Raw genomic sequence first — 23097 nt, forward strand, 5'->3', positions numbered from 1 at the left:
ACACACACACACACTCGCGCACAAATCCACACACTCTTATTCACACACGTACCCCCCCCCCCCCCACACACACACACTATCAATTTCATTTAACAAGCAATTATTATCATGGCTTTGTTCATAAGTTATCTCGACAGGTGTGTCGTATCTGATGTGTGCTAGACTACGTCCGACGTCGACAAATTTAAAGGTCTTATAACCCAAATTGTTCTGGGCCCATTGCTATAATGGAAATACTCTCAAAGCAATGAAAAACATTGTCCACCACTATAATGTTGAATCAAGTTCTTTATTTTGCGTTCGGCTATCAGACGTGCAAATACGTGGACGTAGACTGCGTTTAAAACTTGAGATTTTTATATAGCGCAATATTCACTAAATGTGCTCAAAGCGCTTTACAAAAGGTCCTGCTCAACAGCAAAACGTAGAACTTGACATGATGCCTGTTAGGCAATATTACTTTTTTTCCGACAGAGACAACGCTGTTAATGGCCAGATACTCAGTTTACACCTGACTCCGGTGAGAGAATGTGAGTAAAGAACCTTCTTCTTCGTCTTGTGGATACCTTCAATGTTGTCGAGAATCACTCCACAGTTTATATGGTTTTACATTGTAAACTTGTTCAAAGTCTACTAATACAAAATACATAGATTAAAAATTGACGTTGTAAACTCTAGTAATCGCGTGTAGGCATGTTGGCAGCCGTTTTCAGCCACTTCAGCTGGGAGGCTTTTCCATAGTCGGACAGTGGAAGGGAAAAACGAAGACAGGTGGGCGTCTGTTTTTGATGTTGGGATGGTTACTCTTGCTATGTGTCCCCTCGTAGTTCTCGGGCCCATATCTTTGATGTCGTTTGGAAGTTGAAGCCACGAATTTTTGTAGTAGATCTTGTGGAACAATTTAAGTTTATTTATTTTTCTTCTCTTTTCCAGAGGTTCCGTTGTGTTATTTCAGACACAGTTTGCAACAAATGCAAGTTAATGAAATTGGACGGTAGTTTTGAGCCCTGCTTCTATCACCTTTCTTGTAGATGGGTTGGACAAGAGCGTGCTTCCAAACAATTGTTATGTCTCCCGTTTCAAGAGAAAGTTTGAACAAATAAATGTTTGACGGTAGGTGCAAATTCGTTACTCAATATCTTAAAGAGACGAGATGGTATTTTGTCTGGTCCACATGCTTTCTTTGGATCTAGAGTGGCGAGGAGTTTGGCGGCCATGGTGTTGTGATCGTTTTCTTCGCCTTGTAGTTGTTGAATGGTATGAGCTTTTGAAGCAAAAACAGACCGGAATTGGTTATTTAAGTATGTTTGCTTTTTCCTTTGCGTGAGAGTATAATAAAATACATGATCATACTCAAGGGGCGCTATACCAACCGAATCGCACCTCCTACTTTTTATAAATTTTCTGAGCTTTTTGTTTGAGTCTTCACTGACAAGTTCCTTAACATGATTATGATAGGCTATTCTACTCTCTCTTTGGGTTTCTTTTTTCAGTCGGGCGTAATTGTACCAGTCTATCTTACTGATGGACTTTCTCGCTCTGCTCCATGCCTTTTGATTCCGCTGGATAATCGATTGACGATAGTGTTTATCCATGGTTGGTGAAAGTTCTTGAGATTTCCTTCATTGGTACATGTTTGACATCATTTTGTTAAGGTGGTCGTTGATGGCAATGCAAACGGCCTCAGTGATTTCTAGATGTTGATTAATTATGTTTTCACTATAAAGACGTGTTTCTGTCCGTAATTCGGCGATATTTGCCTTTCTCGAAATACTAATAGGGTGCGATTTTTTGTGTGATTTTATTTGCTTAGATAGTTCTTTCCGTGATGAGGATGTCATGGTCACTCATGCCTGGAATGGTGTACACTTGACAATTAAATTGTGTTGATTTGTGATAAATAAGTCGATGATATTTGTACCCCTTGTTGGCTTTTTGTTTATGTGACTAAGGCTAAAATCTTTTCCAAGGACTGAACTATGCGCCGAGCGAGGATCGAACCCAGGAATTCCGATCCGATATCGAATGTGATACCATAAGACCACAAAGCCGCACAGTTAAATCGGAGTTACATATTTCCGAAATCACAATTCACACGAGCCCGGCAGCTTTGCTGTTCTAATGAATTTTTTTATGATTAAGTACCAAATTCAACACAGATGTATCTATACTTAACCTAAACAGGTAAATTTAGATGTAAAACCATTCTTTTTTTGGGTCTATTTCAAAAGAAGATTGGATTAATCATGGCGTCAGCCACAATGCAGCGCCGCAAAGTGATCTAGGGCGATATGACTTGTTCAAAGCCACACAGCGCGGCGGGTATTCGAACTTTGTACCTTTCGGATACGAAGCAGAGACCGTATCACTGAACCACGCGGACTCCAGGGCCCATTTTTATGAACGTTTTCTAGTCTCTGACTGACGTTGATCTTGTTTGTGTTCTTTATTTTTGTTTTGTTTTTAATTTATTTGATTTGTTTGTTTGTTTGTTTTATTTTGTTGTTTTTTTGTTTTGTTTTTTTGTTGTTTTTTTTTGGTGTGGACACAACGAGATTAAATCAAATGCTATTATGGTACCAAAACCTTAACACTCATTTTTGCATTTGACTGCTAAACAATAGACAAGTTAAAAATTAAACATTATGAGAAGATCACCAAAAAATAGTTAGATTTTGTTGAGCAAATTATTGAAATAATGTCACCGTAGACCAAATATATTTTAGTTTAAAGGAAAGACAAAGAATGCAGATTACAGGTCATTCATTTTCCGGCAAGTAAGTCACCAAAACCAAGTTACAAGCTGGTAAAGTTGATTAATCACGAACGTACCAATGCAAATAGGCTAAATATTATTCGAATTGTATTGTCTCATATTAATTGTATAAATGATCATTTAAAATAATTTGTTAAGAGAATTTTTAGATACACTTTAAAACAGTGCACAGTATAGTGACATGACTGACCTAATAAAGATTTCAAAAGGCAATGTCATATGTTGCAGTTTCGGCTGAAATGAAAATTCTAATTTTTAGAAACCTATGTATACATAATGTTACAGATGCACGGTTTTAAAGCCTATTGCATAATTCATGGTGCATAATTAATATCATGGCGAGACATAATCTTTTATTTCATTTTTTCACTCTTGTTTTTGCAAAGCTTTTTTACATTTGACAATCTTTCCATATATTCAATTATAACCCGAGAAATTGGAATTTATTTTTTTACATCGATTTTCTTTTCTTAACACTCAAAGAGATCTTGATCCCGTGTGCAGTCGAGAATTTTTCCTGATCCTCCTTTCCATCGAGCAGTGATTGGGTAGCTGGGGTCTGTTAGATCTGGAGGAAAGTACCTTGCGATAAACTAATGTCCTGTCCACGGGAAAGCAAGCATTTGTTATTGTCCCTTTCACATTATAGAAAGTGGTATAAACTCCTGCTCTATGGGCCTAACAAAAGTATCCCCTTTTTACGCTTAAGGGTTAAAACACGACGTACGAGAAAGGTCGTAGTGACAACCAAATGAAAAGCTTAGCCGGAACACAAAAGAAACACACTGCCTGACAGGGTGTACCGTGTGTCCAGACGTATGGTGTAGCCTACTTGACAACCAACATTGAAGCATTGTTTAAAAAATTATTTATTTCAACCAATAACATTTTAAAAACAAAGAAGAGAAAGAAAAAACAAAACAAATATAACAAAAACGAACAAACAAATAAACAAAACAAAAAGAAAAAAAGGGGAAAATTCCGTATATCTGACAAAGTACTAGTTGACAATATAGTTTCTCCATCCTTCAATCAAAACACAATACAATAACATTTTGAGGTGACGAAAAACATTTCAAAATGATACATTTCAATCGACGTTTATGATTTCGCAGGTCTGATAAACCAACTTGTTATGTACTCGTTGTTTTAATGGAAATACTCCCACAGCAAGACACTATATTGTATATTACAACAATGTTAAATCAAAGCCATAATCGCCATCGGTTATCTCACCTGCAAATACACGCACGTCGATTTCAATAAATAATTCAAGGTTTAGCCAGTGCAGTACGAGATTTAAAAATCAGACATTACAACAACGGACAGAGACATGTCGTCGTACATTACAACAATGGACAGAGGAAAGTCGTCGTACCTTTCATCAACGGACAGAAAGTCGTCGTACATCAGAATGGACAGAGGAAAGTCGTCGTACTTTACAACAATGGACAGAGAAATGTCGTCGTACATTACAACAATGGACAGAGGAAAGTCGTCGTACATTACAACAATGGACAGAGGAAAGTCGTCGTACATTACAATGGTCAGAGGAAAGTCGTCGTACATTACAAACATGGACAGAGGAAAGTCGTCGTACATTACAATGGACAGAGGAAAGTCGTCGTACATCAGAATGGACAGAGGAAAGTCGTCCTACTTTACAACAATGGACAGAGGACAGTCGTCGTATATTACAACAATGGACAGAGGAAAGTCGTCGTACATTACAATGGACAGAGGAAAGTCGTCGTACATTACAACACTGGACAGAGTAAAGGTTGCACATTACAATGGACAGAGGGAAGTCATCGTATATTACAATGGACAGAGGAAAGTCGTCGTACATTACAATGGACAGAGGAAAGTCGTCGTACATTACAACAATCGACAGAGAAAAGTCGTTGTACATTACAATGGACAGAGGGAAGTCATCGTATATTACAACAATGGACAGAGGAAAGACGTTGTACATTTCAATGGACAGAGGGAAGTCGTCGTACATTACAACAATGGACAAAGGTAAGACGTCGTTTTTTACAACAATGGACAGAGGAAAGTCGTCGTACATCAGAATGGACAGAGGAAAGTCGTCGTATATTACAACAATGGACAGAGGGAAGTCGTTGTATATTATTACAATGGACAGAGGAAAGTCATCGTACATTACAATGGACAGTGGGAAGTCATCGTACATTACAACAATGGACAGAGGAAAGACGTTGTACATTACAATGCACAGAGGAAAGTCGTCATATATCACAAGAAAAATAATTATTTTACAAATAAAAAGTGAAAAATAAATCAACGAAGAAATATTATCTTACCTTGTTCAACGAATTGATGATATCCGAGCTGGAGAAAGATGTGTTCACTTAGAAAGCAATGAATAGAATGAACAATACATCGGATATGGAAATTTTAGGAGAGAGTGAGCACAGCTCTATATTTGAACTTTTGCTAATCCAAACAAACAATTTAAACGCCTAAACCAAACATACATCTCTTTAAACACGGGATTCGATCCTGCTTATGTTAGCATCATGATTTATTACTTCATTTTCAAATAGAGCACCAAGGGCGATGCGACTTGAGCTTTACATGATGAAGCCCGATTTGTACCCCTGCTTATTTAAGACTTGGTAAAAAGGACTTGGGTCTGTGCTTATAACAAAGTCATTAAAACAGAAAATTATAATTTGAAAGAAATTTTGTCTCGCAATGAAAGGATTAAGACATCGTACACAGTCCATGTCACATCTCATGAATCCATAAACTGAAATAGATGTAGACAAAGTCTGTTACATTACATACTATACAATATGTGTCAACGTTATTATATGATGGCGAGGAAACAGCACATCAAGTCCCTGTACATTTGTCTGGCGTGGATCTCATTCGTGTGCCATTCAAAACAATATTTTATTGGTTATATATATATTTGGGAGTACCACCAGGTTTTATATTTTGACTTTAGATGTTACACAAAGAAATGTTACTCGAACGAACCCCGCTACTGTTTCGATAAAGGCGACTACAAACAGCTTTCTGAATTAGTCTCAGCTGCAGACCTAACACAAAAAATAATAAACCTGTCTGTACTCGATGCATGGACTATTATCAAATCTGAAGTTATGTCTGCAGTGGACATCAGCGTACCAAAAGTTAAAAGTACTTCAGACAGAACTTCACCTCGGTGGATCAATCCTACAGTCTTGGCAAAATTCAAGAAAAAGAAGCAAGCTTACAAAAAGTACTTAGAAACTAGAGAGGGTGCAGACTATATTAATTACACGAGGGCCAGAAATCAAGCCAAAAGCTCATGCAGAATTGCTGTAAAGGACTATGAGAGATCTATTTCTCGTATGGCTAAAGTGAACCCGAAAAAGTTTTTTGCATATGCTAGAACAAAAACGAAGACTAAAGACGGTATTGCGGATTTGTATGATGATCATAAGACAGCCTCATCTAACATTGACAAAGCCAATATTCTTAACAAGTTCTTTAGCAGTGTATTCACCAACGAGGATCTTACTAATATACCTACATGTGAAAGAAAAAGTGTAAACAACATACTATCAGATATAGAATTCGACAAAGACACTGTAAAGAAGAAACTAGACAAACTCAATATGAACAAGTCCCCAGGACCTGACATGTTCCACCCCGCGTATTATGTCAGTTGTCAGAAGAACTCTCCGAACCATTAGCGTTACTGTTCCAAAAATCACTTGACTCGGGAACTCTTCCATCCGATTGGAAAGAAGCACAAGTTACACCGTTATTCAAGAAAGGAGACAAGAGTAATCCGGGCAATTATCGACCAGTTAGCCTCACCTCAGTGGTTTGCAAAATAATGGAGAGCATTATTAGAGACTATGTCATAACTCACCTATAGAACAACAAGTTACTGTCTGAATGTCAACATGGCTTTGTTTCTGGCAGGTCATGTTCAACTAACCTCCTAAAGACTTTAAATGATTGGACAGAGTTTCTCGACCAAGGATCTTCGGTTGACGCAATCTACTTAGATTTTGCTAAAGCTTTTGATTCTGTTCCCCATCAAAGACTCTTAAACAAACTGGAAGCTCATGGTGTTCAAGGAAATACTCTAAGCTGGATTAAGCATTTTCTAGTAGGCAGGAAACAGAGAGTTAGCGTGCAAGGCACAGTGTCAAATTGGACAGAAGTTCTTAGTGGAGTGCCACAAGGCAGCGTCTTAGGTCCAACTCTTTTCGTAATCTTCATTAATGATTTACCAAGTATTTTGTCTAGCTCATGTTCAATGTATGCCGATGATACTAAAGTATACAGAAAGGTAAACAATCTAGAAAATAGAGACAGTCTTCAGTTAGATATTGACAATCTAGTCAACTGGGCAGACGATTGGCAACTGAAGTTCAACGCTGGAAAATGCACAGTGCTACATCTTGGAACGAAAAACAAAATCTTTCACTACGATATGAGACAGCATCACTGTAGCGACAGAACAGCTCTGAATAAGTCAAAACTTGAGAAAGATTTGGGAGTACATGTTGATACTAAATTAAAATTTTCAAAGCATATAGAAACACAAGTTAATAAGGCAAACAGAATCCTTGGACTCATCAGAAGATCTTTTACCTATTTAGATGCAGCAACTATGAAAATACTTTTTACTGCATTAGTCAGACCCCATCTCGAGTTCAGCAACTCAGTATGGTCACCACAATTTGAGAAAGATAAGCACGCAATTCCTGGGTTGAAAGATAAGCAATATGAGGATAGACTGAAACGTATTGAAATTCCAAGCATGACATACAGACGAGTACGAGGTGATATGATTGAAACATACAAGTTTACACACAGTTTGTATCAAGTCGAGAGTAAACTTTTCGTGTTTGCAAACAATGGAACCAGAGGTCATAATTACAAGCTGCATAAACCAAGGTGTAACACATCGCTTAGGCAACACTACTTTAATCAACGTGTGATCGACCGCTGGAACAGTCTCCCTGAAACGGTGACCAATGCTCCAAGTGTCAACGCCTTCAAAAATAGCTTAGATAGCCACTTAGCAGATTACATGTTTAGCATAGTTGAACCGCCCATTAAGATCCCATCAAAGGGTTAGACGTATATACAGGTCAAAAGATCTGTTAGGGTTAGGGCCTTCAATTTATCAAAAAGTTTATATATTATAGATACAGGTCAAAAGATCTGTTAGGGCTTTTTATTGACTTTTATCTCGATGAACTGAATGCCAAGATCAGCAAAGGCACAAAACGCCTAATACGCTGGAAAACTATACTAAACTATACTATAACTATACTATACTATATATATATATATATATATATATATATATATATATATATGTGTGTGTGTGTGTGTGTGTGTGTGTGTGTGTGTGTGTGTGTGTGTGTGTGTGTATCATAGAATTAAACGAATGTGAATACGTACCGAGCCTAAAAAGTGTCCACCAATGAAAGCATTCAGCACCATTTTCTCTTGGGCTGGGAATGAAAACATTACCACTCATTCGGTCTCTATGTCAACATAACAACACAACAAAAACAACAACAATATCAAAATCCGCAATAAAATGGTTCAGTTGCGTATATTTATGCCACAATAAAGCTGTCAAAAAATGAAGAGAATGTGTGTAATCATGTATTATAATAACCTATACTGTGTTTTCTAACCACCACATCATCACTGTCACTATTATTACAACCACCATCACCACTTCATCACTACCACAACGACTACAACCTCCACCACAACATCATTATCACTACCACTACACCACCACCACATCATCATCACTACTACAACCACCACAACTCCATCATCATCACTACCACTACTACTACAATCATCATTACCACTACTATTCCAACCACCACCACTACCACCATCACCACCACCACCACATGATCATCATCACGACCACTACAACTGCAACAACCACCATCACATCATCATCACTACCTCTACTACTACAACCACCACCACAATGTCATCACTACCACTACTTCTACAACTACCAGCACCACATCATTATCACTACCACTACTACTACACCACCAGCAGAACGCCATTTTCACTACCACTACTACTACAACCAAAACCACCATATCATCATCATTACCACTACTACTACAATCACCACCACTACATTATCATCACAACCACTACTACTACAACCACCACAGCCACATCGTCATCATTGCCACTAATACTGCAACCACCACCACCACCACCATATCATCATCACTACTACTACTACTACAACTACAACCACCACCACCACAACATCACCAATACCACTACTAGTACAATCACCAACACCACATCACTACCACTAGTACTACAATCACTACCGTTAGGTTTTGGAGCTTTACTTCATTTGAAATAAGGAAACTTCGGAATTGTATTTGACATTGTCTTTATATATCATAATATAATTCTAATCAGTTATCTATTTAGAACTATATACTATACAATATGTATGCCAAATACCACCCCAATTCCCTTTTATTGAGTGCGGGAATTCCTCTTTCGGCATTGAAATTCCTACGAGTGGTGTCTGAAATTCCTGTGAGCCAAATTTAAAGTTGGCGTCTCTGTGCTATGATGATGCAGTGAGTGTGAGAGAGTCATCACTACACACATAAACAACAGAAACAATTTTAAAACATGACTATGACACGCAACCACTCACACACGAGGCTATACTATTTATCCTTTTCTCTATATAGAACAGGACAAGATAAACAATAGCTTGACTCTCTCTACACTTCGCACTGATGTTTGTCGTCTGACGAGTTCAACTCTCGGTCGACCTGTCAATATTCCTTTTTGCCAAGGACGTAATCATTAAGAGAATGTTGTGTGCTTTTGACCGTGAAGAAAACCTTTAAAAGTCACAGTTATATTATTATAGAGACATCGTTATGAATAATTTTGAGTTAAACGAGCGGGCAGGAAGTTATTTTCTTAGATTTCATGAACGGCGGATCAGCGCTTGTTTACTATAGCAACGCAATTCCAAGCCCAAGTCAAAATGGCGGATGGTTTTCTCATCGAGGCCGCTGGTTGGCTAGCCAATAAGAGCACCGTACGGTTTCCATTGGGTAAATTCCTTGATGTATATATATATATAATATATATATATTATATATATATATATATATATATATATATATATATATATATATATATATATATATATTAACCATAACAACAACATCTTCAACAACCACGACATCAAAAACAACCACAACAACAACAACCATAACCACAACAACAACAACATGTATGTGGGTGTGAGTATGTGTGTGTTGAAGGGGGATGTATGTGTGTGAGTTTGTGTGTGAGTTTGTGTGTGTGTGTGGAAGGGGGTTGTATGTGTGTGAGTTTATGTGTGTGTGTGTGTGTGTGTGTGTGTGTGGAAGGGGGTTGTATGTGCGTGAGTTTGTGTGTGTGTTGTGTGTGTGTGTGGAAGGGGGTTGTATGTGTGTCAGTATGTGTGGTTGGGGGGATGTATGTGTGTGAGTATGTATGTGAAGAAGGGGCGTATGTGTGTGTGAGAATGTGTGGTTGGGGGGGGGGGTGTATGTGTGTGTGGAACGAGGTTGTATCTGTGTGAGTATGTACGTGTTTGTGTGTGTGTGTAAAAGGGGGGTGTATGTGTGTAAGTGTGTATGTGTGTAAGTGTGTGTGTGTGTGGAAGGGGTGTGTATATATGTGTGTGCGTGGAAGAGGTGTATATATGTGAATATGTGTGGTTGGGGGGAGGGGAATGTATATGTGTGTGAGTATGTATTTGTGTAAGGGGGTGTATCTGTGTGTGAGTATGTGCTTCGGTGTGTGTGTGTGTGTGTGTGTGTGTGGTGTATGTGTGGAAGGGGGATGTATTTGTGTGAGTATGTGTGTGTGGGCAGGGGGTGTATGTGTGTGAGTATGTATGTGTGTCGATGTGGAATGAATATGTGTGAGTATGTGTGTGGGGAGGAGAGGATGTATGTGTGTGAGTATGTGTGTGTGTTTGTGTGTGTGTGTGTGTGTGTGTGTGTGTGTGTGTGGAGGGAGAGATGTACGTTTGTGAGTATGTTATGTGGAAGGGGTGATGTATGTGTATGAGTATGTGTGTGTGGAAGGCGGGATGTATGTGTGTGAATATGTGTGTGTGGAAGGGGTGATGTATGTGTTTGAGTATGTGTGTGTGGAAGGGGTGATGTATGTGTGTGAGTATGTTGTGTGGAAGGGGTGATGTATGTGTGTGAGTATGTGTTTGTGAAAGAGAGAATATATATGTGTGAGTATGTGTGTGTGTGTGTGTGAGTATGTGTGTGTGGAAGGGAGAATGTATGTGTGTGAGTATGTGTGTGTGTGTGTGAGTATGTGTGTGTGGAAGGGAGAATGTATGTGTGTGAGTATGTGTGTGTGTGTGTGTGAGTATGTGTGTGTGGAAGGGAGAATGTATGTGTGTGAGTATGTGTGTGTGGAAGGGAGAATGTATGTGTGTGTGAGTATGTGTGTATGTAAGAGAGGATATATGTGCGAGTCTGTGTGTGTGTGTGTGTGTGTGTGTGTGGAAGGAGGGTGTAAGTGTGTGAGTATGTGTGTGTGGAAGGGAGAATGTATGTGTGTGAGTATGTGTGTGTGGAAGGGAGAATGGATGTGTGTGAGTATGTGTGTATGGAAGAGAGGATATATGTGTGAGTGTGTGTGTGTGTGTGTGGAAGGAGAGATGTATGTGTGTAAGTATGTGTGTGTGGAAGGGGATTGTATGTATGTGTGTGAGTATGTGCGTGTGGAAGGGGGAGATTTATATGTGTGAGTATGTGTGTGTGTGTGTGGGTGTATGGAAGGGGATTGTATGTATGTGTGTGAGTATGTGCGTGTGGAAGGGGAGATTGATATGTGTGACAATGTGTGTGTGTGTGTGTGGAAGGGGATTGTATGTATGTGTGTGAGTATGTGCGTGTGGAAGGGGGAGATTTATATGTGTGAGTATATGTGTGTGTGTGTGGAAGGGGATTGTATGTATGTGTGTGAGTATGTGCGTGTGGAAGGGGGAGATTGATATGTTTGAGTATGTGTGTGTGTGGAAGGGGATTGTATGTATGTGTGTGAGTATGTGCGTGTGGAAGGGGGAGATTGATATGTGTGAGTATGTGTGTGTGTGTGTGGAAGGGGATTGTATGTATGTGTGTGAGTATGTGCGTGTGGAAGGGGGTTGTATGTATGTGTGTGAGTATGTGTGTGTGGAAGGGGGAGATTTATATGTGTGAGTATGTGTGTGTGGAAAGAGAGATGTATGTGTGTGAGTATGTGCGTGTGGAAGGGGGTTGTATGTATGTGGGTGAGTATGTTTGTGTGGAAGGGGGAGATTTATATGTGTGAGTAATGTGTGTGTGGAAGGAGAGATGTATGTGTGTGAGTATGTGTGTGTGTGTGGAAGGGAATTGTATGTATGTGTGTGAGTATGTGCGTGTGGAAGGGGGAGATTTATATGTGTGAGTATGTGTGTGTGTGTGTGTGTGTGTGTGGAAGGGGATTGTATGTATGTGTGTGAGTATGTGCGTGTGGAAGGGGGAGATTTATATGTGTGAGTATGTGTGTGTGTTTGGAAGGGGATTGTATGTATGTGTGTGAGTATGTGCGTGTGGAAGGGGGAGATTGATATGTGTGAGTAAGTGTGTGTGTGTGTGTGTGTGGAAGGGGATTGTATGTATGTGTGTGAGTATGTGTGTGTGGAAAGAGAGATGTATGTGTGTGAGTATGTGCGTGTGGAAGGGGGTTGTATGTATGTGGGCGAGTATGTGTGTGTGGAAGGGGGAGGTTTATATGTGTGAGTAATGTGTGTGTGGAAGGAGAGATGTATGTGTGTGAGTATGTGTGTGTGGAAGGGGGTTGTATGTATGTGTGTGAGTATGTGTGTGTGGAAGGGGGTTGTATTTATGTGTGTGAGGATTTGTGTGTGGAAGGGGGGGGGGGGTGTATGTACGTATGGAAGGGGGGATGTAAGTGTGTGAGTATGTGTGTTTGGCCCTGGACTCATTTACACCTGAGTATGCTGAGAGAATGTAAGTAAAGAGTTGGGTTTTTTCCCCAAGGACTCAACTTTGCACTGCTCAGAGCGGGAGTCAAAGCCAGGACGTTCCGATCCTTTGGCGAGTGTCATTCAACAAGAGCTCATGGCCACACGATATGTGAACCTCCACGGAATACTTGGACACGACCTTACAGTGAAGGAAATAGATTTTAAATGTGGCTTTGTGGTCTAATCGTTCCATAATTCCGACCAGTAGGTCCAGAGTTCCAGTCACGCTCTGGGTGGCCAAAGTTGATCTTTAGTTCCATTCTCTCAACGTACTTAGGAGTAAAATCAGTACTTGGCCATTAACAACGTTGTGTCTGTCGAAAAAAATAAAATGTGGTTTTGCCTTGCAAACCTTTTATCAATGAAGTAATCCAGATAAACATGTGGAAGATTTGTGTGAGACAGTATGAGATGCATAATGTATAACAGAGAGGTGTATGGAACGATAAACGGTTTCCTTACATTTCTTTCCGTATTATTGAATTTAGTTGATAAAATGTAAAACGCGAAACTAGAATAGTACGTTCATCTTTCGTGAATAGATATGTGTCATCAACAATGATTGGCTTGGATAAAAGTGATGTATCCAATACCACACCCTTTAGCATCCTCCATGAGAAATAATTAACAAAATGGCTACTTTCGGTAGGTGAAAGCAGGGTCAAGTCCCTGAATCAGCTGTGTTCTTATCCTCCACGTTCACATCCATCGTCTTTATCTATCATCTCACAGTGATAACCAAATTTATGACATATGCTATGTAGCTAAGTAGTTGTAACTCGAATACAACTGAAACTGTGTTTCAATGGAATATTATCTCAATCTCAGTCACAGGTGAGTCTGGACCTGGAAAAATTTGACGTGATTTACTTTTTATTTTTAGATTTCCTGGATTCCGGTACAACTAAATGTTTATTATATAGATAATTTATAATCGATCAATAAAGCAAATAAAAATCAACCGTCCATAAGCTACTACATCCCAAGTATTCTTGTTCTCCCCCCTACCCAAACCCCCTAGTCTAGAAGTAAAAGTTCTAGTGTAAGGGGTTTGGGAGGGGGGAGACTTAAAAAAAAACGAAGTGGTTATTCAGAGTCGACTCTGGATAACTGTAGGCAGTTATTCAGAGTCGACTCTGGATAACTGTAAGCAGTTATTCAGAGTCGACTCTGGATAACTGTAGATGGTTATTCAGAGTCGACCCTGGATAACCATGTGTACAGATATTTAGAGCCGAGTAGCCTATCGAATTATCGAGTTGAGTTCTTGCGAGATGAGTTTCTTTCAATTTACTACGGTTATTTTGTGACTTTGGCAATTTTAGTGCCAAATTCTTAAAACTTGGCGATTTTTCAACTTCAGTCGTTTATATTATAAATAAGAATCTTCAATCAATTGCAAAACATATTCCATCAACAAAGCAAATTTAAATTAGCTTATAAACAATCATTTCTTAAATCGATCAGCCTAACTTATTATCTCTCTATTACCAAATGATATCTATAAACATAATATGAAGATAGAAGGGTGGCTGAGAGAGAGAGAGAGAGAGAGAGAGAGAGAGAGAGAGAGAAGAGAGAGAGAGAGAGAGAGAGAGAGGAGAGAGAGAGAGAGAGAGAGAGAGAATTAATGAATTGATTTTTTTAAAAATTGTTTTATAATTAGACACAAGTTGTAATGAATTCTATTAACAAATTCAGAACAATCAAACAAAAACAAAACAAAACTTTAAAAGGAAGAAGAAACAAAAAGACACGCTTATAAACCTTATAAAATCGTCAAATGAATGTATTATCATGTTACAGCTAAAAAGTACACAGATATTTACACCCATTTGCTCCATCCCCTTCCCTTTCGATCATCTTCTCATTCAGGGCCACCATGTGTCTTGTGCTGCCTTTGACATTTGGCGCCAGCGTGTCTAGACTAACGTCATAAATGAAGGAGTGTCACCAAAATTCATGCAACTGAGCAGAGGTGTCAAAAAATTATAGAAAGCATATTATTGTTTTTTTCCCCCTGATCTACCACTGAGCAGAAAATGTTTGACATGACAAAAAACAACGGAACATTTATGAACAAATCCTAAAATCCCAGAAATCCGCGGAATATTATCATCACTGGTCCCCACTATATTTTTTAAAATATTTCTTTTTTTTTTCTTTTTTTTTTTTTTTTTTCAAAATCTCGACAATTTGCAAAAAATTGCAAATTTTGCGGCCGCAATGCAAATCACCGATGCAAAAAACTGCCATGACAGAAGAGACAAGAAAATACCAAAAAGTAAAACGATTTTTTCCCGTAGGGTTAAACAGAGATGGGAGAGAAGAAAAAAAACAACAGAAAAACCGTGTGGTTGGTAACTGGAAGTTCATCACTCATAACTGTCTACAGTTATTCAGAGTGGACTCCCCGACTCTGAATAACCGTAGACAGTTATTCAGAGTCGACTCTGAATAACCGTAGACAGTTATTCAGAGTCGACTCTGAATAACCGTAGACAGTTATTCAGAGTCGACTCTGAATAACCGCAGCCAAAAAAAAAGTGTCCCCCCTCGCCCAAACCCCCGACTAGAACAAGAATACTTGGGATGTAGTAGCTTATGGAAGGTCTCCACCTCTTCCTCCTCCTTCTGCCTTTCGCCCTTTCCCAAGTCCGAGTCATTGCCGTTCTGCCTTACTTTTACTTTTACTTTTATCAATCAAAAAATCAATAGAATCAATGATCAACAAGTCATCATATTCATATCATCATCATCAGTCATCATGATCCTGTTCAACATCGTCATAATCATTTTCTTTTCCTTCTCCTTCTCCTGATTAAATTCAGATTATTATCAAAGTAGAGACAAAAGGATGAAAAGTTAGTAGAATTTGATGTGAATGATGAATGAAATCAATTTGAGTAGGGAGCTAGGGAGACCACAGTCCAAAGTATATTTATATGGCATGGATGGCCACCATATTTGCAGTAATACTAATACTGCGAATAATGGTTTCCTCTATTTGCAGTAGTACTGCAAATAGTAGATTGCTGTCGTTTTCGTTATTCACAGTAGGACTGCGAATAGTAGACAGCGTTCGTATTAGTTATTCCCAGTAGTACTGCAACTAAGTAGATATTCATTTCAGTAGTAGTAGTAGTAGTAGCCTTTGAGTCTAGAGCTTTATTGTATAAGTATAGAGGATTGGGCGCAAAATATAAAGAAACTATATTATTATTATTATTATTATTATTATTATTATTATTATTATTATTATTATTTTTATATTATTATTATTATTATTATTATTATTATTATTATTTATTATTATTATTATTATTATTATTATTATCTATTTTATTTTATTTTTTATTATTATTATTATTTTTTTAAATTATTGCAAATATTATTATTTTGCGTTTCATTGACGATCACAGTGTCTCATTGTTGTGTGGTGGTTGTGATTGTAGTGGTAGTGATGTTTACTATAAAGATAATGATGATGGTGTAATGGTGGTGGTGGTGGTTGCTGTAGTTTTGATAACGATGTGGTAGCTGTGGTAGTGGTTGTAATGACAGGGTGTCCAGCAAGGTCGGATAAAGTCGGATTTTTTACCTTAAGGTCAGATTGGTAGGAAAAAGTCGGATAATTGCACCCGAGGTCGGATTCCTGGGTTGTGGATGGGAAAAGGATGGATGAGCTTTTCAGATCAGGCAAGGAATTAAACACAATGCCATCCCTTATGAAAGTTATCAATATCTCACTTTGCCTCAGTCATGGCAATGCTGAGGTGGAAAGGGGTTTTTCAGTAAACAAAGAAGTTAGTGTGGAAAACATGAGTGAGGAGTGCCTTATAGCAAAAAGACTCATTTGCCAATATATCAAAGAAAATGGAGAGCCTGCAAGTATCTTGGGTTTTGGGTTAAAGACACGCAGGGGCCGTGCTTTGGCTTTTAAATTGCTAGGTAGGAATTTTTTTTTTTTGGGGGGGGGGGGGGGGGAGGTAGGATTTTTAAGTCTGATAATCTGCTGGACACCCTGAATGATGATGATGTGATGGTTAGGATTGTAGTGTCGGTGATAGCAATGATGACGAGGAGGATGATGATGTAAAGGTGGTGGTGGTTGCTATAGTTTTGATCACGATGTGGTGATTGCTGTGGTAGTAGTAGTAATGATGATGTGGTGGTTGCTGTGGTAGTAGTAGTAATGATGATGTGGTGGTTGCTGTGGTAGTAGTAGTAATGATGATGTGGTGGTTGCTGTGGTAGTAGTAGTAATGATGATGTGGTGATTGCTGTGGTAGTAGTAGTAATGATGATGTGGTGATTGCTGTGGTAGTGGTAGTAATGATGATGTGGTGATTGCTGTGGTAGTAGTAGTAATGATGATGTGGTGATTGCTGTGGTAGTGGTAGTAATGATGATGTGGAGGTTGCTGTGGTAGTAGTAATAATGATGATGTGGTGATTGCTGTGGTAGTGGTAGTAATGATGATGTGGTGATTGCTGTGGTAGTAGTAGTAATGATGATGTGGAGGTTGCTGTGGTAGTAGTAGTAATGATGATGTGGTGATTGCTGCAGTAATAAAGGTAGTTTATTGATGGTACCTTCTATCATTTGCAGGAGCACTGAGATATGATTCGAGCAATAGAGAGAGAGATATTCTTGGAACTTTATAAAATATATTTAACTCACTGTAAATAATACAATAATCGGGGACGGAACTATTCTCACAAAATAAATCTGAGATATAAGCTGATGGATTTCAAGATGTGAACGAATGACCAAGTCGGAGAGGTTGGGACGGGAACATTTTCATGGATTGGATTGGGGTAGCAAAAACAAAACAAAACACGATCTTGTCAAGTTGAAGGAAAAGTTGAAACGTTCAAAATCTCAATTCTAAGTCACAGAAAATGTTTCAATCATCCCTCCTTTTCTTTCCTTCTCAAACTAACACACTCTCATTCAACTTCAAGCCATTCAACATCACGCCATTTTGAACAGAAAATAGTGTTGTATTCAGTGAGGGGACAAAAACTAATTTTCAGAGATGGGAGAGTGCTTCTACTACTGCAATTAGTGGTTCCACAGTTGCCCCACTATTTGCAGTACTACTGCGAATAAGCACTTTGTATTTATATTTTAGTACTTCCTATGTCAAATGGATAACATTTTGCCATGGGTAATAATTTTTCTTCTTGTGTATCATTGTAGAATCACAGACTGGTAAGAGCTTTGCAGTGATTACTCCAGACCAGTAATTATTAACATGTATATGTAATGTAAATCTATTTTCCAACCAAACATGTGTTGGGGTAAGATATTCTTTAATTGAAATTGAGCATTTATATAGGGCAATATCCACTAAACATGCTCAAAGCGCTTTACAATGGGTTGAAGTAGCCACAGTCCAAGATAGTGTTAGTGTTCTTGAGTGAGTTGAGACTCGCAGCACTTTTGATTATGTCATTTTTATTTTATTTCTATTTATTTCTTTCAGTTACCGAGTAAGAGACATCACAGCGCTAGAACCCAACGGTCAAACTGGCATCTTTTGATTCAGCTGACGGTGTGACACAACAGGTTAATAATGGACCCCAGTGCAATGCTGATAATGATATCCAAGGCAGAAAGGATGTAGGAACTATTACAGGTAAAATGGTTGAGCTATGTCAACATGGGGGCCCAATAGTTCAGTTGGTAGAGCACTCGCTTCACATTCCAAAGGGACCAAGATTGATCCCGGGTGCAACTGAGATTTTTTCTGTCCACCCATTAATACTTTGATTGGTTAGCCAGTTCTGTAAGAGCTAGTGGAAAGTACTTTGCGATAGACGAATATCCCATCCAAAGGATAGCAAGCAATTGCTGTTGTCTGTTTCGTGCTTTAAAAACCGGTTAAACTCCAACTCCATAGGCCTCATGGCTCTGAAGGACTACTTATGTCAATGTGTATACCTGACTTGTCTTACTTAATTCTCTTTGCTCCTTGTGGACCATAGGGGCTCTACGAGCGTCCACCGTCTACTTGACATCCATGATACCAATTAATCTGTACAGGTTTTATGGGGAGAGGGGAGGGGTGTGGGGTCTATATTTGTGGCCCGTCGTCCCAAATCGGTAGTATTTCAGGAATAAACTGATGATGAAGAAAAAATACAAAATACTTGAGCTTTTATGTATTGCATTATCCACACTAAGTATGTTCAAAGTGCTTTACAAAGAGTCCCTGACCATCACGTTTTAGGCATGTTTTGTGTATGACCTGTTATTGCAGCATTGACACATTTGTATTGAAAAGGCTCCTAGAGCTGTCAGTCAGAGTCAGAGCCATTAGGCCCATGGAGCCGGGAGTTTATCCTCTTTTCTATAGCTTGAAAGGAACAATAGCAATTAGCTTGCAACCCTTGGATATGATGCTAGTCTATCTCAAAGTACTTTCCACTAGATGTAACAGATCCACCTACCCAATCACTGCTGGGTGACATGGAAGTCAGAAAGGAAATATCGACTGCACTCGGGATCAATCTTAGTCCTTTTGCGTGTGAAGCAAGTGCTCTACCGACTGATCAGTTAGAGAAAATGTATTTCAGTCATGTGTTTTGTTGGGGTTTTTTTTTTTTTGGGGGGGGGGGGGGGGTGTTGTAACAGAGTTCGCTTACAGCAAGTGGGTTTAATGAGTTCACAATGTTTGTATATCAGTTAAACTTGGTCATTATATTGAGTACTAGAAAATTACTTTCTTTTATTGGTGTTACTTGGTATTTAGGGATAAAAGCATTAAATTATAGTTGGTATTTATTATTTAGGCGTACAGTATTATTTGGGCGTACGACCTTTGATTATTTGGGCGTAAAAACTGACCTTTGGTTAAAGGAATTGTGGGACAGTTTACAATAGGATATAAAACAGAGTGTTTCTGATTCTATTCTACCTTTTGATTCTGCATTCAACTTGACAATGAGCGGCACTTTTCTAAGTATGCTGCCAGTGCTAACATCCTACTAAAAATCTATATTTTACGGACTTAGAAATGTTCCACGTATATTGAAATTGAAAATGGTTACTTTGGCAAAATGACTTTATAATTGGACTGATTTTACGGATTTGGAATTTATGAAACTGATTGAATTATGACCATGCTATTTGATTTGGATTTGGAATTAATCATGATTTGGATTTGGAATTTTAACAAATAAAACTGTAAGAAATGAAACTTTGAATCTGGACTTTTAATTGAATGTCTTGATGTTGTACATTCAATTATCATCATCGGCCCTTGAACTCTTTAGTTATTATTAACATCTACAACACAACGCAAAGGATAATATTACCATCTATCCAATAACCACTATAATGATCATTAGCTATTACATGTGTTTGCAACTACGCCACGGTGTTGATGTAATTTAAATGGAAATTTTGGTTCATTTTAGGACATAGATTTCCAAAAAATCAATATTATCATTTATCACTACCAACATTATCATCATCATCATTTTTTTTTTCTGCTTAAATGATTGAAATTGAATCCCGGGCTCCTACCCCCATTTCTCTGAAGGTACAAGATCACATTACATTATCCTTCCAAACCCATTTTTGATAAGATGCCCCATAAAAATGTCATTAGCATTCAACTAGAGATTGTACTTTATAGTTTTTAAATTTTATTTTAATCCTCCAGAGGTATGCAGTGCCCCAGAGTTGGATGAAGTGGAGGTTTTAACTCTTGTTCACGAACAGATTCCACGATATCGCCTTCGGGCCGACACCATCACCGATTTCACTGGTTACAAGAATTCTGATTTTAGCTTGTCGGAACCAGTTTCCATTGATGAGCCTGTCGATCTCACCGCCGAGCAGATTGGAGAAACCCTCAAGTATTTCGGTGAGTAAAGAGATGTTTAACTTTATATATATATATATTATGTATGTCATTGTAAAGGATTGGATGGTGTCTTTACCATCCTGGCAGAGAATTACAGACATATTTCATTATCAATGTTATTGATCACAAGTTACTCATTACCGTAGCAAACTCATAATGCAAGGTTGTCAATTTTCTGTATATGTACGGAATTCAGTTGTTATAAACCCTCAGTAAATTTTCCATTCACCAACTACAGGGAAAAAGTGAGTACATTGTGTGTAATGTTACACGAGTTCAGCACTCAGGCAGGGGTTGCTCAATGTGTTTGTTTCAAAGTTCAGTAAATTTTTGCCTCCTAAATTGTCAACCCTGTTATTGAACATTGAAAATTTTTAACCCATTATGATACCTGATCGCTCCCCCGTGACCTCTTGTTGCTATGCCTGACAAGCTATGAACATGGTTGTATTATTACTATCATCTTATAGGATTCACCAGGTTATTCAATCAACAAACATTGATTACACCTTTGGAAATTACATCAGTTATTGTATATTTTATTCAAACAAGTCAAAGTAGCATTTCAATGGTTCTATTGTACTCTAAAATGAAAAAAAATAACCCAACTATTTTTTATCCCCTGTCATCGACTGATAACCATCAACCCATGGCCCATCGCCAACTTAAGTACTTGCTTATGACCAGAAGCAGTCAACCTCACAGATCCTGAGCATCACTGGCTATTTTAACCATTCCTGCCAACCCTTCCGTTTTTGGCGTAATCATTCCTATTTTCACGCTTCCTTTCCACTATTCCACCATTGTCTCTAAAATTCAGATTTCCAAAAATGATGATAGTGGTCAGAAGGAAAAATAATGGAGAAGGGGGGGGGGAGGGGGGCTGTTGTGATTTTTTTATGATTGCCGGAAGGGAGCTATGGAGGAAAATGAATATCACTCCTTCCCTTCACCATTCCATAACCCAACACAATAGTTGATATGCAATTTGTCAGCTGTGCCAGAACACTGTCTTTGTGTGTTTGGTGGCGAATCTTGTGGTCATTTTGATAGGGAATTGTCCATGGGTGACAATTTCCAATTTTTTGTCTCACATTCCTATTTTCTGACTTTCTGATTCCACTTTTGGAATGTAAACGGTTTGCAGGTCTGTTTTAACACAAGCGATTTTAAATAATGCATTGTGCCATCGGGTCTTGTGATGCAATTCTTTTATCTGTGTCAAAATCTTGTGATAAATACTCACTAACTGAGGGACTGACCTGTTTGTCTGTTTGGAATTTACTGAATTTTGCCCTGGAATTACAGAATGTTTATCAGGCCTTGACAGGAAATAAAAATAGTCAAGGGGACAGAACGGGCTAAATGGTAGGAAATATTCTGATTGGATAATGTTCAGTAACGCTTGAACCATGAATTGAAAAAGGCATTCTTTTACTAGTAGGAAATTATTTGTTGTCTTTGTTTTATCATGTTGTAAGAATTATTAATAAAAGCCTTGTTGTTAGGGAAAGCACGGAAGTGATGTTAAAAAAAATCAATTAAAAATGTGGTTTTAAGCTAGAGTAGTCATAGCTTTATGACATGTCATGTGATCAGTCGGAGCTTTATGACATGTCATGTGATCAGTCGGAGCTTTATGACATGTCATGTGATCAGTCGGAGCTTTATGACATGTCATGTGATCAGCTATTAATTATTTTCTCAACCAAGGTTCGTGTGTATCTGCGCTTTGAACCAGTTGTGATAGGTGATAAATAGAAGTTTGCAGGTATGTGGTTTGTGCTGGTGGTGGATTGATATATTTATAGTTATAGATCCCAGTAGAATCCTTCCCTTATCCTCCCATGGCATCCATGTCCTTTAATAGTAATAGTGATGATTATGATAATAATAATAATCATGAAAATAATAATGATAAGAATAATAATAATAATAATAATAATAATAATAATAATAATAATAATAATAATATAATAATAATAATAATAATAATAATAATAATAATAATAATAATATAATAATAATAATAATAATAATAACAATAATAATAATATAAAAAAAAATTTAAAAAAAATAATAATAATGATAATAATATATTTCTATAGCGCCTAAGCATCTGCTTAAAAGTGCTCTGCAGTGCATTATAATTAACTCATTCTCGCACGCACAGAGACACAACACACGTCCACTCATATGTACATGAAAAAGAATACATCCATCATAAAATGTCCTGTAAAATAATTCAGTCTTAAGATACTTCCTAAATGGTAGAACACTAGAAGAAGATTTTGTTCTAAGACTGAGAGAGTTCCATAACTGTACAGTTAAAAGCCTTTTGGTGAAGAG

General features: G+C 38.0%; 2 protein-coding genes across 13 annotated transcripts in view; one reads left to right on the top strand and one right to left on the bottom strand.

Annotated features, from left to right (window-relative positions):
* The window catches only part of LOC144959063 (tRNA wybutosine-synthesizing protein 5-like), a 297326-nt gene that overhangs the window by 271148 nt on the left and 3081 nt on the right, over positions 1-23097 (bottom strand). For 2 of the 11 annotated variants that reach the window (XM_078891423.1, XM_078891426.1), the window contains exons 2-3: positions 8219-8271; positions 5104-5131 (exon numbers count right to left, since the gene is read on the bottom strand). The exons of 4 other annotated variants lie outside the window; for them this stretch is intronic. In XM_078891423.1, coding sequence (XP_078747549.1) covers positions 5104-5131; positions 8219-8260 — 70 coding nt within the window. In that variant the 5' untranslated portion in view covers positions 8261-8271. Of the gene's footprint in view, positions 1-5103; positions 5452-8218; positions 8272-23097 lie in introns of those variants that run through there. 5 more of the 11 variants (XM_078891431.1, XM_078891424.1, XM_078891433.1 and 2 more) reach the window with 4 other exon arrangements.
* Positions 13474-23097, top strand: part of LOC144959062 (trafficking kinesin-binding protein 1-like) — a 90683-nt gene continuing 81059 nt past the window's right edge. For both annotated transcript variants that reach the window (XM_078891421.1, XM_078891420.1), the window contains exons 1-3: positions 13474-13703; positions 18361-18513; positions 20545-20748. The gene's annotated coding sequence lies outside the window, so the exon portion shown is untranslated. The remainder of the gene's footprint in view (positions 13704-18360; positions 18514-20544; positions 20749-23097) is intronic.

This window comes from Berghia stephanieae, chromosome 13 (genome assembly GCF_034508935.2).
Source record: "Berghia stephanieae isolate SIO BIC M18660-M18661 chromosome 13, UCSD_Bste_1.3, whole genome shotgun sequence".
NCBI classification, from domain to species: Eukaryota; Metazoa; Mollusca; class Gastropoda; order Nudibranchia; family Aeolidiidae; genus Berghia; species Berghia stephanieae.